The 13990-nt window shown below is 46.1% G+C and overlaps 1 protein-coding gene across 2 annotated transcripts in view; it reads left to right on the top strand.

Annotated features, from left to right (window-relative positions):
• CELF2 (CUGBP Elav-like family member 2) overlaps positions 1-13990 on the top strand; it is a 295483-nt gene that overhangs the window by 221814 nt on the left and 59679 nt on the right. For both annotated transcript variants that reach the window (XM_044915547.1, XM_044915546.1), the window contains 2 exons: positions 5353-5487; positions 13861-13940. In XM_044915547.1, coding sequence (XP_044771482.1) covers positions 5353-5487; positions 13861-13940 — 215 coding nt within the window. The remainder of the gene's footprint in view (positions 1-5352; positions 5488-13860; positions 13941-13990) is intronic.

Genomic DNA, 13990 nt, shown 5'->3' with positions numbered 1-13990 from the left:
GGGGGGGGGGGGGGGGGGGGGGGGGAGTCAAAAAGTGTAAGTGGACTGAAAGCTCCTTTTAAGGCATTTTTCCTTATGGAGGTGCAAAGTCTGTGCCTCACCTTGAGAGACGGAACAGGCCTCAGGGTTCTCCTTGGACCTGGCTGAGGAATCAGGAGTGATGTATCATTTTCAAAAGCAAGTGATAAAAGGCGCAAGTCCTTTCTGATTTCACATGGCAGTTTTGACAGGTAAGCGTGGTTTCCAAAGCTCATAGAGCACAAAGATTTCTTTGGCTCAGATGCTCTCAATAGCTCCTGGAGTTGTGAAAGAGAGATAACGAGCTCTAATTGCACCTTTATTGAGTTTGCTGACATTTATGGATAGCACAAAGGACTCATCACAGTTAGACAGTAACCATCTTCATTATCAGTATGTTCGGCTTTCGGAAACTTTGTATTTGCTGAGCAAGAAAGGGCTGCTAATCACTGATTAATTAGTGATGGACAAATGAATTCCAGAAAGCAATCGCTCTTTGAAGCCTTCATCCATCTAGAGATTCTGACAAAGGGAACCACTGTGGTAAGCCCAAACACACTCGGTTGCTCTTGGATCTGCCCCGCCCTTCAGTATTTTCCTACACAGGCTTTCCAGATCTCCAGGCCTCCTAGAGCCTGCCCTCTTAATTGGCTCTGATTTAAGCTGCAGCCTCTAGCATATTTCTGCAAACTCATAGCATTTTACTTCTAACTGTGCCAGGTGTTCAAAAAAAAATCCCATTCTGGATCAGCAATAAAATACTGGGGTCTTTAGGAAGAACACACTGAATAAATACCCAAATTTCACAGACTTCAGGTTGTCTTACCATTCTTCCACTGCGTACAGTTGAGTAATGGCAGGGGAAGAGGCTTGATTGAGGAGGTGTGGATTCTGGATTGCAGTATACCCTAGCACATAGTTACTATCTTTCATTCTGTATACCATGGGAGGGCCTCTTTTCCAGCTTTGTTTGCTATGCAGGAAAAGGTACCACCTGTGCAAGACTGAAAAGTACATGCAGTTGTCGGATCTGAAGTTTGTCTAGCAGTAAGTGATAAGAAAAGCATAGAGGTTGCCTTTGGTTCTGTGCTGGGGGTCTCAGCAACCAGCCAGTGTTCACTCTTATGTCCTGCTCCTGGTTGAGAGGGTTGGTGTTTTTGTTTTGTTTTACTCTGTAGACAGAACATAAATGCATCCTGCTTGAACCCTCCAACCTCACAACTTGTCGGGGCTCCTTAGAGCCTCACATCTAGAAATGCCAAGTAAGCCCTTTCTCTTTTCTCGAGGCCTCCGAAACCCCTGGTGTCCATGCATTGAGTTCAGAGCTCACAGGGTCAAAATGATGGAACGTGGTTAGGGAGGTTGCAGGTTTGCAAGCCTCCAGTAAAGATGGGAATCACAGGGCATCCCCATCCGGTCACTTTCCAATGCACTGGAGGAGGAAGAAATAATTTTGAAATTCAAAGTGGAGAGACTCACGGATTTGGAGGCAGTAATTAAATGCCATATGTTAGCACTAACACATTGAAAAGTTGTTAATTAATTCAGGCCGCCCTGAATCCAGGTGTGACTTTGACAGATTGTACACCAGGGTGTTCGCACAGACTTACAATTAGGGATTTTTCAAAAACGAAGTTTCTATTCCTCGAACTTAAAAAAGTCCCCACTTAAAACTTAAAATATTAACCCATTCTCATGCCATGGGAGGAGAGCTTGAAATGGTCCCTAGTTATGGAATAGCTTCCGGTCCGGTCGTAATGAGTGATGGGGTCGCCCCACCCGCACAGCACTCGGTGTAAAAAGTATCGCCCCTTGCTCTTTCATCTGTTATCCTGAAGGAAAGTAGGCTTTTCTTTCTTTCCTTCCTTTTTTTTTTTTTTATTTCCGTAAAGCACTTAACAGGATACTGTAAGCACAGTAGGTTTGTTGAAGCAATCCGCATTCGCGTGGATTGAAAACCTAAGTGAGCCGCTGCCTGCCTGTGGACACTGAGGAAAAAACCCCACCAAGAAACTCATCAAAAATTGATGGACAGTTCAGTGAATGCACGATAATTATGTTTATTTAAAATGCTGACAAAGCTGTTTAAGGATCCTCAGACTGGGAATCCCAAGAATAAGTTTTACAAATAAATTTTCACTGGGAAAACTCGAGGGGGAAGAAAGCGGGGAGTGAGTAGTTCTCCCCGTTTGCCCTTAAAGCACGCACGGCCCCAGCTGTTAGAGCCACAGAGGTCCTAGGGCTAGCGAAGGATTGCAAACATCCAGCTTCCTGGATGGGTCGCGCGCCCGGGAGGACATCGGCATTTCGGAAAGCATCTGGGAGGTGTAGGTTTCCGTTATATTTCCTTAGCTGCTACTTAGCATTGAAAAGAGCGTTCTCTTCCATCTCCCTGCCCGGGTTTAGCCGGCGGGATGCCTCGGAAGCCAGGGTTTGTTGAGCAGTTGTTTCCAGTTCTTACTATGCCTCTTAGGAAAAATCATTCTTTAGCTTATTCGGGAGCTGCACATTTAGCTTATGCCTGCATCACCCTGGAGCCCCAAACCTGCAGTGTTTTAGCTCCATGCCATCATGATAGGTTTCCCAGTGAAACCAAGGACTCACTGGCAATTTATCATTTGCTTTTGTTTGAAAGAACTAAAACGGGATCCTTCAGAATAAGAAGAAATTCAATAGGATTTTTTTTTTTTTTAGTCTCAAGAAGATATTAGCCACAGCTTCCTCAGGTAGAGGTCCTAGAGATGGGGGGCAGGGAGAAGGCTACAACTGCGACTAGAAGTTGGCCGCTCCCTGCTCTGCAGCGCTTCAGTCCGTTCCTTCCCATCGGGGGGATGCCGTGTTCCCTCTGGGCCACCGTGTCATCCTGGTGACCCCGCTGTTGGTGAGCACAGATGCTACTCCCACCACTAACCCATAGGTCACTGGTAGCTCACCTGCTCTGATGGGAAAGAAAAGCGCTTCTTAAATGTAAGATTGTTATCTCAGGGAGGAAGGCAGGTCCTCACCAGCTTCCCCCTACAACTCAGAGCCAGTGATGCCGTTGCCCACGTCTACTTTGACGTACCCATTGCTGGGTAGCAATTACACCCAGGACAGGGTGTTTCTTTCCTTATACCTTGTGCTGCCCCCATGCTTCTACCAGTCTCTCCCTGTGCTCCTTAAAGGCCAGCTTACATGCCTTTCTCAAGCTCTTGGCACACAATCGGCAGCTCATGGTGCTGTGGCATCGTGGCTTCCAATGGTCCTCAGAGCCCGAGTTTCTCTGCACTATCTCGGGAGCTGCCCAAGTGCAGAGCGCGGCTGGTGGGTGGGATTCTGGGCTTCAGCGTTTCTGCCCACCCCCCCCCCACCCCGCCCCACTTCTCTCTGTTCCTTAAGAAAGACAGCAAGGATAGAGAAGAGTTGAAACCCATTTTATGGATGATAAGACCAAGGTCCACAGAAGTTTTCTCACTCCCCAAGGTCGCACATCAACTCAATGGCAGGGCTGGGACTAGGCAAGTCTCCTGACCTGGCCCTGCCCACCCCTGGAGGCCTCCTTTCACTCCTCTGCTCTCGTAGGAAACAGCACCACCGGGGACAGGACTGCAGCCAGGAGCGGGGCAGCAGGTGTGGTCCAGGTTAGGCCCCCTCCTTGCTGAATGACCCCAGGCAAGTTCCCTCCCTGCCCCACGGGGTGGGGTGGGTGTCTTTTAGAGTGAGACAAAACGTCTTTCAAGTCTCTCCCTTCCAGTCTGGGCTGTACAGGAAGGAGCACTTAGCTGCCTCACTCAGGCCTCTCAGAGCTGCGCTGTCCACTAGAATGTCACCTGTGGCTTTTTAAATTTAAATTAGTTACAGTTAAATCACAATAACAATTCAGTTTCTCAGTCACACTGGCCACGGTTCAGGGGCTCAGGAGCCACACGTGGCTTTAGCTACTGCAGTGGACACCACAGGCAGAAGGGTTCCCCTCGTGGACGGGTGTGGCTTCAGAGCAAACCTCCCTGTGTCCCATCCCTGCTTCCCCCACAGATCTCTCCCGGGCCCCAGCATGGGGTGGGGGGTGTCCAGGCCAGTTTGACTCAGGCACCAAGAGCACCTGGCCCTAGAAAGCCTAAAATACATTCTTGTTGTTTAAATGAAAATGAGACACTGTCCAGGGCAGGAATAAGGGAGACAGAGATAAAAGCCAGTTAAAGAGCAATGGAGAGATGATGATACAGACACAACACGGAGGTACGAACACAGCGGTGGACGGCAGGGCCCTAAGCCGGCCTGCCTCAGGTGCTACCACCGCCAGCTGCCCTTGCTCCCGGTCCCAAGAAATGGATTAAAATGCAACACGGGAAGTAAGCAAGACTCTTCCCCATGGACGTCTAGAACGGGTTTTTTTCTTTTTTTTTTTTTTTCTCTTTCCTAAAAAAAGGCTGCAAACACTGTCCTGAAATCAGTGATAATTGAGCCTTTGAGGCTAAATGTAGGCCACTTATCCTGAGCGCAAGCTTGTAGATTTTGAGGAAAACCTCCCAGGTCATCAGAGGTAAACCTTCCCCAGTCTTACCCTCCTGGCAGTTTCCAAGGTTAGAATGGGCGTGTGGTTGTCCGTTAAGGGCTCCACCCTGAGCATGGGGCCGTCCCAGTGGGCTTCTCAAATAGCCACAGCCCTGTTCTCTCCCTACAGTTGGCTTACTCTTCAGTTGCAGGTGCAGACCATGCCTTGTCCAGGTTAGAGCTGCATAGCCAGTGTGACAGACAGATGGACAGACAGGTTATTTACTGGCTCTCCAGAGAGATGAGCATCTCCCTTATCTCTTCTTATTGTCTGGATCCATGGGGCAAAGCTATTTGAAATTGGGGGAGAAGGTTTTCTCCGAGTGCCCTATTAAAAGTTTTGTTTCCTATCGCACTTCCTCTGTTCATCCCATTTTTCTTTCCCTGACCCTTTTTCTTTCTCGGTCATTCAAGTTAAGGAACACCTACAAAAAAATTCAAAGGCATATTCCAAAATATCTCTATGTCACAGTAGCATTTAGCAAGTGCATGGAGTTTTAACATATTAGTAAGCACTGTGAGTCTCCAAACAGGGTGGGAAGGGGAGGACTTTGTAGGTTTCCTGTCCTCTGAAGGTGTCGTAGGGGTAAGCACGAGCTCACAGAGGAAGGCAGTGTCTGGGAAGGTCTGGGTGGGAGAGCAGAGCTGGGGGGCGGGGCGTGGAAGTCAGAAGAGCTGGCCTTGGGGCGCTGCTTCCTCTCACATGACTGGGGGCCCCCAGCTTGATGTGGTAATGAAGCATTGATTACAAGAAAAGGGATTAAAAATGGCCTTTGCTCATTCATTATTTTTATCTCCTAGCTGTGGAAGACCGAAAATTGTTCATAGGAATGGTTTCGAAGAAATGTAATGAGAATGATATCAGGGTGATGTTTTCTCCATTTGGCCAGATAGAAGAATGCCGGATTCTCCGGGGACCCGACGGGCTGAGTCGAGGTGAGTGTGCCGTCTATAAAGTCTCTTCCCTTAAATGCTAATTGGAACTCTGTGTCACAATCAAGGTAGACATAGCCACCGCACGCAGCAAGAGGTTACCCTGTAATGTGTCCCATGTGATCAAGTTATCCACCATGAACTTTTCACCGTAGCAGAAGGGATCGCCTTGTATTTCTCAGGTCAAGAAGGTTTTGAAGGCATATTAGCTCAGGCTATCCCAGCCAGCGGGGAAGCTGACAGGCTGCCCTGTCGTTATACACCTCTTTCGATCTCAGATTGAAGTATGTTTTGGGGGCGAGGAAGGGATGTGGAGGAGGAAAGAATATGGGTTGTTTTCATCTTAGTCTCTGGCTTCCTGCCTCTGCCGGAGAGAAACATGAAGGGGATGGGCCTCTTGACAGCGATAGAAACCAAGGAAAATCGGCAGTGTACCCATGTAGCGCAGAGCAGGTAGGCACTCAGAAGCACTGGGCCTATCCTGGGCTATGAGGGTTTTATCTTAAAGAACAAAACTTCTGGAGGCCTGAGCGCAGAAAGTCCGTTAAGTGGTAGAGAGATGACTTGGTCCAGAAGATTGTAGGCTCCTCTTTGTCACCGTGACAGAAGCAGATATGGTGGCTTCGAGCACTGACAAAAACCAGTATTTTTGCAAGCAGCTATCCAAGGTAGCGGGAAATAAGTGTTCGCTTTCCATGTTTGCCTCTCCTTGGACAGCGTCACACAGATCCTTCCCTAAACCACTCCTAAGTGCTGTCACTGAGCATTCACCCCCATCAGACTGTGTCTCCCGAGACAGCCCAGGAGGTTGGAGTCAGAGTGTATATATAAAACGTACGTTCCACTTCTTCTAAGAAATCCATATGTTTGCAACACAGAGAGGATCTCATTCTATTAATGTACTTACCGACGCAGCTTCCATGGGGCTAATTAGAAACTTCTTTTCATTCCCAGTCTGTGACCACATGCTGAAAGAAAAGCCTGGGCCTTAAGTCCCCAAGCACGGATTTTCCCCCATCTCCCTCATTTTAGCTGAATGCAGCACCATGTGAGAAAGAACACTTGTTCTTTTGGCTTTGAGACACAAAACTTCACGATGTCAGCTGCTAGAATGGAAGGCACAGAGAACAAAAGTTTCCCGCCTACACCCACCTGCAGAGCCCCGCACGGGAGGGAGTCGAGGGGAACAGTAGGAGGAGGTGAACAGCTTCCAGCTTGCGGTGCCCGGGTCTTCTTCCGAAGGTGGTTTTAAAAGGAAGGAGGCAAGGGAGGGACAGCTGGAGCCTTCCCCGATAGTTGCGAAGGCTGTCAGTCGGCCTCGCTGCAAGCACGGGTGGCTCTGGCAGCTGCACGAGATGGGCGCCGAGCGGGACCCTGACGCGCAGGCGCAGACGACGCGCAGACGATGCACAGACGATGCACAGACACAGTGCCTGGGGCGGAGGCGGAGCCGGAGCTGCCCGCCCACGCTGCTACCGGCGCCGCCCACAGCAGCCCCGGGGCCGGAAGCGCACAGGAGAGGAGGGTGCCAGGACCATCGTGCCATCCCCCGGCACACCCACCCCCGAGAGCCTTCCAGCCACCTGGGGTCATCTGACTGTGCTGGCAGTCCTGATAGGTACGCGCCCGCTCAGGCCAACCAGCCCGGGGGGGGGGGGGGGGGAACCCTGCAGGGAAAGGCAGCGTGGCTAGACGAAGAAGAAGAAAACAGGGAGGAAACACGTGATCCTCTTGCCACAGCCCCTGTCCTGCTGCAAGTGTAGCAATCCGAACCACCCTTCTCTGCTCTTCTTATTTTCAGTCACACTTCTGTCTTAGCGGTTTCCCATTTGCCAGGGCACACAGCGTGGAGAAAGAACAGAAAGGAAGGCCCTTAAATTAATCGTAGTAAAACTTAGAGTGGCCCAGAGGCCAGTGACCCCGAAATCCAGTCCCAGGACTTCTGACGTGAACCGCAACCATAGTCAGTTCCTTGTCCTTAGCTCTGTGCCTCAGTTTCCCCCTTTGTAAAGGGCAGCAGTCATCACAGCTGCCCCACTCACCTCCCAGCGCATGTGGCGGATTTCCTGCAAAAGCGGGCCATCCACGCGGCTTAGGAGAGACCTCGGCTTCTGCTTTCCCTCTGCGGGACCGGGTCCACCCGGCACTTTCTCCGTCCGTCCGGCGGAGACGGTAATGAATAGCGTTGGTGCCTGCAGTGTCTAGAGCTCCTTGAGCCTCCATGAGTTATTTCCGCAGATAAGATTTTCAAGCCGCCCCAGCTTTCGCAGGAAAGAGCAGGACGCAGTACTTGACGAGAGAGCTTGGCTAATTTGATCTGCCATGTGGTTGATGAGCCAGCACTGGACACCAGGAGCAGCCGATTTGAGACAAGTTACGCGAGCACTCTCATCCGCATTTTATGCAGATGCTGGCTCAGTGTAAAGAGTAGAATACTCCTCCCCGCTTTTTTTTTTTCTTCTTCTTCTTCTTCACAGAAAAGTAATTTCTGGTGAACTGATGAGAATTCCCTACGGCAAAAAAAGGAAATTCTCATTTATAAGCATTTGTTCTGAAATATAAAGCCAGACAGCGGTAGGTTTTTCAATTAGTGAGAACCAGGGACTCCTGGGTACAGGGGACGGCTCCTGAATCAGTGTATTTGTTAAAAGAACAATAATTGTCTTTCGTGCTACTATTTTGCTTTTATTAAAGAATTGCAGTTTTCAATCAAATATTAATAAGTGTCTCCCATTAGTGGCTCTGCAGATAAAGGGTGCTCAGCATTTCTGGTCTCCATGCCTATTGCTGGCTCAGCTGTTTAAGACACAAATAAATAAATAAAAATTAAGTGAAAGGAAAGATTGGCTGCTCTGAAAAGCACCTTCTAATACTAAACTGAGTATAAACTAGTGAGAAAAAAAGTTTTGAGGTACAGAAAAGTGGTTCACATCTCTGGCTTCGCTTTTGCCCAGTTCCGCTACAAGAATGAAGACAAAAGAGGCAGGCAGTTAGGGGCGCTGGCTCCCCCCATAGGCATCTCCTGTCATGCCTTCTCTGCCACCCCTGTAGCTTCTCTGCCTCCCTGCAGGGTACGAAGCCAAGGCTTCTCCAGGCTTGTAGGATCAGGGTCCCCCACTGATGCGGAGTAGTGGGCTGCAGGACCCACAGCTCTGGACTTTGGCTTAGAATCACCGTCTTTAAAACAAAAATCATCATCTCCATATTGGCAAGAAAGACCATTTGTAAAGTCCCATCAGATTTGCGCCATGTTCCAGATCGGACCCCACCCCGCCCCCCCAGGAAATGTCATGGCTATCCACGGACAGCACCTAGCATCTACCAAGCACGTTGAAACCAGCACTCAGCAAATATCAGGCGCCTGACTCTCTTTACGCACTATGCCCACATCTAAACATGCATTTTCCCCTCTGGGGGCAATAACCCCTTCTACCATCTTTTCTAATTTGGAAAACCTGGTTTGAGATGCTTTCGAGCCCCTTCGTATTACTCAGATCCTTCTGCAATAGCAGGTCAGCCTCCCAGGCCTGCTGAATGAACCTTCTTCAAGAACGCAAGCAGCATACCACGAGTCCATGCATGGGAAGTCAAATGGGACGTTTGCTCTCAAAATCAAAGCTGGAGGCTTCTCAGCCAAGGCATTTATCTGTCAGTGTCTCCTCAGCCTGTTGATTTCCTAAAATACACATGTTCTCCCTTACCCATAATCCCACAGTCAGAATGGACAATCTGGGTACAGTCTACAGGGCTGTCTGCACCATGGCAATGATTATCTGTAACTTGGAGACAAAGAGTTTATCTCATTTTTCTTTCCCCATAAAGTGTAGTCAGATCTTCACTACCATGTAAGGTAACTTTCTGCTTGTTTAAGAATATTCCAGCTGTGTTTATGGTGTTCCAACATTCTCCTGCCAAAACCCTTGACAAATGAAATTGGCAATATTTTCAGGGATGTTGGCAAGCACAGCTTGGATTTAGCCATTAAATCCTCATTTGTTTCCATTATATCTGATCAGAATATTAGGACAGGGCTTTTGACTTTTAAAACACGTACACAGAGCAGACTCAGTTTTAATCAAGACGTCTTAGGCGTGCCCACCTAGTATCTAAACATATGTGGAAACTCGTATCAAATACCCCTGGGTTATTACCTGTAGTTTGTCATCTCGTTCTGAGTGCAGTCTCTGAACCTCCCCTCGGGGGTGAGATTTTTTGCAAACTAGTCAGTTCTGCTCTACACTCAGCCTCAGGTGGATAAACGAGCTGTGTCTCCACGCCAGTTCTAAATAAACTAACCCAGCGCTGGTGATGGTGCATTTGAGTATTAGTTTGGATGCTCTCATGTTATACTGATAGCATATGTTTAATAAACTCTGCCACTGCTAAAAAGATACAGCGAGGAGAATTGGCTGCATTAAGAACTTTCTTTGGCCAAACAGGAATTTATAAACAAGTCTTCCATAGGCCGAAAGCTCCTTCATGCCGCACAAGTTACTTTAAATTACACTTCCCTCAGTTGAAATAGAGCAGACTGCTGCTTCTCTTTCAAAGAAGAGGCAGAAAAGCAAGAGGCCCTGGCATCGCACGTGCTTTTAAAAGTGCCTGCTTCCTCCCTTCTTCCTTCCTTCCTTCTCTCTCTCTCACTCTCTCTTCCTTTATTTCTGGTGCAGACCAAGAATTCATCTAGTTCTCTCAAAATTCTCCTGCAGCTGAGAGAAAAGGTAGAACACCCGTGTGAAGAGAGCTTTTCAGTTGAGATGACAAGTGTAATAGATGTGTTCCAGAATCTTCTCTGTGACAGGGCCACGTGCTTTCCTTAGATCCTGTCTGTAGGAGGAAATTACTTGGAGAAACCTTTCCCCAGTCAATCATTTATCTGTTTTAGCAGCAAGAAGGCAACCTCACCGAACTGGGAGGAGTTCAGTTCCTTTCATTTCTGTGAGCAATCTCTGACATTCTGAAAGTAGAGACAATAAATAATTGTAAGGTAAATTACAGGTTGGCCGCAGTTAAGGACGGAATTTTTCTTTACTTTTTTCAGCTATTATGTATTTGGAGAGGCTTTAAGACAATAATATACAGGCTATCTTACCTAACAACAACAACAAAGCTTCATTATCTTGGTACATGTGATCTTTTTCCCCATTCTAGTTTCTCCTGCATTTTAGTCAGTAGCCAGAGAACTGACTACCTAGACAGTACACCCACTAATGTAGAACAGAGGAGGGCTGACCCTGAGACATTCTAGAACAGCAGAGGGCTGACTCCACAAGGTCAGAGCAGTTATCCTTTCAAGATTCAAAGGACTCCACTGCACCCAGAAGCTCATTTTTAGTAAAAGGGGCCAGTTGACCTAAATTATTTTTGTCCAATGGGAAGTCAGTTCCTTGGCTTGTAGAAGCAGCTGACAGCCAGTCTTGATGGAAGAAGCTTATGTGACCCTATATTAATGAAAAGCCACAGATTTTGAGGCCTAATCCTAAAGCCACCACCATGTTTTCAGTGCCATGGAAAAGAAAATTAAAATCTAGCCATAGGACTACTAGAGCAGAAACTACAAAGGTTAACAAGCTACCAAGCCATGAAACATTGGGTTCTGAAGTTGCAGAACTTCATCCAAAATGGCAGAGAGAGGGAAATTTTCAACACACGCTCTCACTTTACAAATGACAGTAATTTTCCCTCTTAAGTAATTGAACACAGCACACAGTCCCGAACTTGACAGAGCCCCTGAGGAGACAGGTTCTCTCTTATTGCACCACTGCCAAGAGAGTAAAAAGGTTAAAGGAGTCATCAGATTTGTCAGATCATTTTTTTTGGATGCAGTAAGAGTTATATAATTAGAAGCATCAGTCGAGCTTTTAATTGCAGGTTTCAGAGAGGAAAGAGCAATGGTTCAAGTTTATAGAGATGGAATTTTATTGTTCTATTGCTAATACTTCTGAGACCTCCTAATTGCTGTATCTTTCTCACTAAGTTACTTAAAAAGTTCTGCTTGTTCTGAAATTGTGGTAAATGCATAAACTGTGCCTTATTGATTTCTGTTGACGTTTTACATGTTTGTTTGTTTTTTTAATGCATTCTTAACCTCCATTTGGAAACTGTCAGTTTGGCACATGTTCCTGGATAATAAGAGCAAATAAAGTGAATGAAACAATCTTCTTGACTATTAAAAGCAGAGTTAGGCCAGGTTTCACATGATGTCAAATATATCTCCATTAGATTATTTGCAAAAGCAAATAATTCCACTGTGGTCTCAAGATACGGAAGAAGAATCATCTTAGCGTTATCTCCTCTGTTAATAATGTCGATGATAATCACAATGTTTTTGAAGGGGTATTTAAGACGGATGGTAACTTTGGGGCTCTTGAATTATAGAGCAGAGTCCGCAATATGGAAGCCCATAGACGTACTGTCCTCTGTCTCACACATCTTCTGTCACACACATCTTCTAGATGCCTCAGAGAAGGCTCCAGATCGCTTTCACTGATGACAGAAGCTACAGCCAGTGGAGGTGCAGACAGTGTGTTTAAATAGTAAGCTTCACTAGCTGCTATAATGTCAGAGAAGTATATGAAACAGCTCGACATTCATAGCAAGCTAGACCTCAGGCTTTGTAAGGCCAGCTGAACTGGGAGGTCAATGAGAGATGACTCTCCTGTGTACTGAGAGTTTTGTTGTATTAAAAATTACAGCATGATGCAAAAAAAAAAATGCATTGACTTATTTTCATGACTGGATGTTTTTGTGCTTTGGGAATAATGGGCAGGTGTTGCTTTCTCTTATTGCTGTTTGATTAAAAGGGGCTAATACAGTATTGACTTGATAATCTCACCAGGTACACATGCAGAGCAAAAGAAGAAAATACATTTTATGGCTCACAAATTGATTTACATAAACCAAACAATCTGCTGGGTTTTGGTTTTGTTGTGGGTTTTTTTTGGTTTTTGGTTTTTGGTTTTTTTGGGTTTTTTTGGATGTAGGACATTCTATTTGGCTTACTGGCCACAGGGGCAATAATCATGCCAGAATCCCACTTTCACTCATTCACGCGGAGATGACAACAGGCTTCTGCCTCTCAGTGTTTAGATCTGCTTCATTTGGAAACCTTTTAAGTAGTAATAATAATAATGTTTTGAAGAAATTGAGTGGAACACTAAATTATTCTCTGATACCTAAGTTCAAACTGTGCAGAGCTAAAGAAGCTGAAAATCAATGCACTTTTAAAGTCATTAGAGATCATAAGTGAAATAAGTCTGCATTGCTTTAGCTAAGCTTTTAGTGTGCTGTGGTATTATTATAAAATCAGCCTGAATCTGCATTAATTTCACAGTCTTTTTCTCTAAGAAGCCCAAGGGTGCACGATGAATAAAATGTAAATTTTAGAAGGCAGTGTTTTTATTAGCGAAAAGGGCAATGAGCCATGTCGTTGGAGCGGTGACCTGCACGGTGGCCAGCACCTGCCACCAGGAGCGGGAGCAGGCAGTGTGGGTTCTGGTTAGTTTATGGCATGAGAAATAAAGAGCCATGGAAAGTTCAAGGGGTCTCACAGGAAACATGCAGAGAACTCTACATTGTCTTGTGGATGTTAGACTTTAGGTCACATCTCTGATGCATACCCGAAACCACAACGTGGAAAAGTCATAAAGATTTTCTACAACTAAGAAATCCAACGCAGATTTTAAAGTTTTGCCTTATGTGCACTATTGACTATTCTCAGAGTAACAGAGCATTTGTTTTTGTTCGTAATTAATAATTACCAAACAGTTCCTGCAGGATGGGGTATATTTCTCTGCATTGGAATCGCATCAATGTATACGTATACATATATATGTTTTAACTATCCAGAAGAGATGAGATGTATTTATTTGCTGACATTTTGAGCCTTTGGCATTTATTTGCTAATTTGCCCTTGGTGTAAGGATTTTATTATTTGCTGCTTAAAAATCAACACTAGAATTTGAAATCCAAAAGCCCGAATGTGTGGATGCCCTAAGTAAAGATGATCAGCCAAGGAGAAAAATGTAAAATAGCAACTTTTTATTTTAGAAAATGCAAACTAGATCTTGCTAATTTCAAACCCCCCCCCCCGTGGCTTTAAAAAAAAAAAAAAGTGCCCAATACTTTCCCCTCGTCTCCATTTTAAAAAATAAACTAGTCAATAAACCTTTCTGCTTTGGTCAGATTAGCAAGTCAGCACTGTGAGTAAAAAGCAAACTACGATAAAACCAAGAGAAGTTGTTGATTTTTATGTACTACTGAGAACAGTGGCGTCCTGTGGCAGTTCTCGTAGACTGTGTTGGTTTAACAAGCGTCCAACCCTTTTGTCTTGTTGTTTTTTGTCTTTCCTGCTCCCTGTCCCCTTGTTTCCCACAGGCTGTGCGTTTGTCACATTTTCTACAAGGGCAATGGCACAGAATGCAATCAAAGCCATGCATCAGTCTCAGACCATGGAGGTACTGTATCATCTGCCCTTTCTTTGTTTTCTTTGTGCAAATGATGGGGA

Source organism: Neomonachus schauinslandi, chromosome 5, assembly GCF_002201575.2.
Source record: "Neomonachus schauinslandi chromosome 5, ASM220157v2, whole genome shotgun sequence".
Lineage (NCBI taxonomy): Eukaryota > Metazoa > Chordata > Mammalia > Carnivora > Phocidae > Neomonachus > Neomonachus schauinslandi.
The sequence above is the reverse complement of the archived record's forward strand: the minus strand, read 5'-3'. Positions and strand labels throughout refer to the sequence as shown.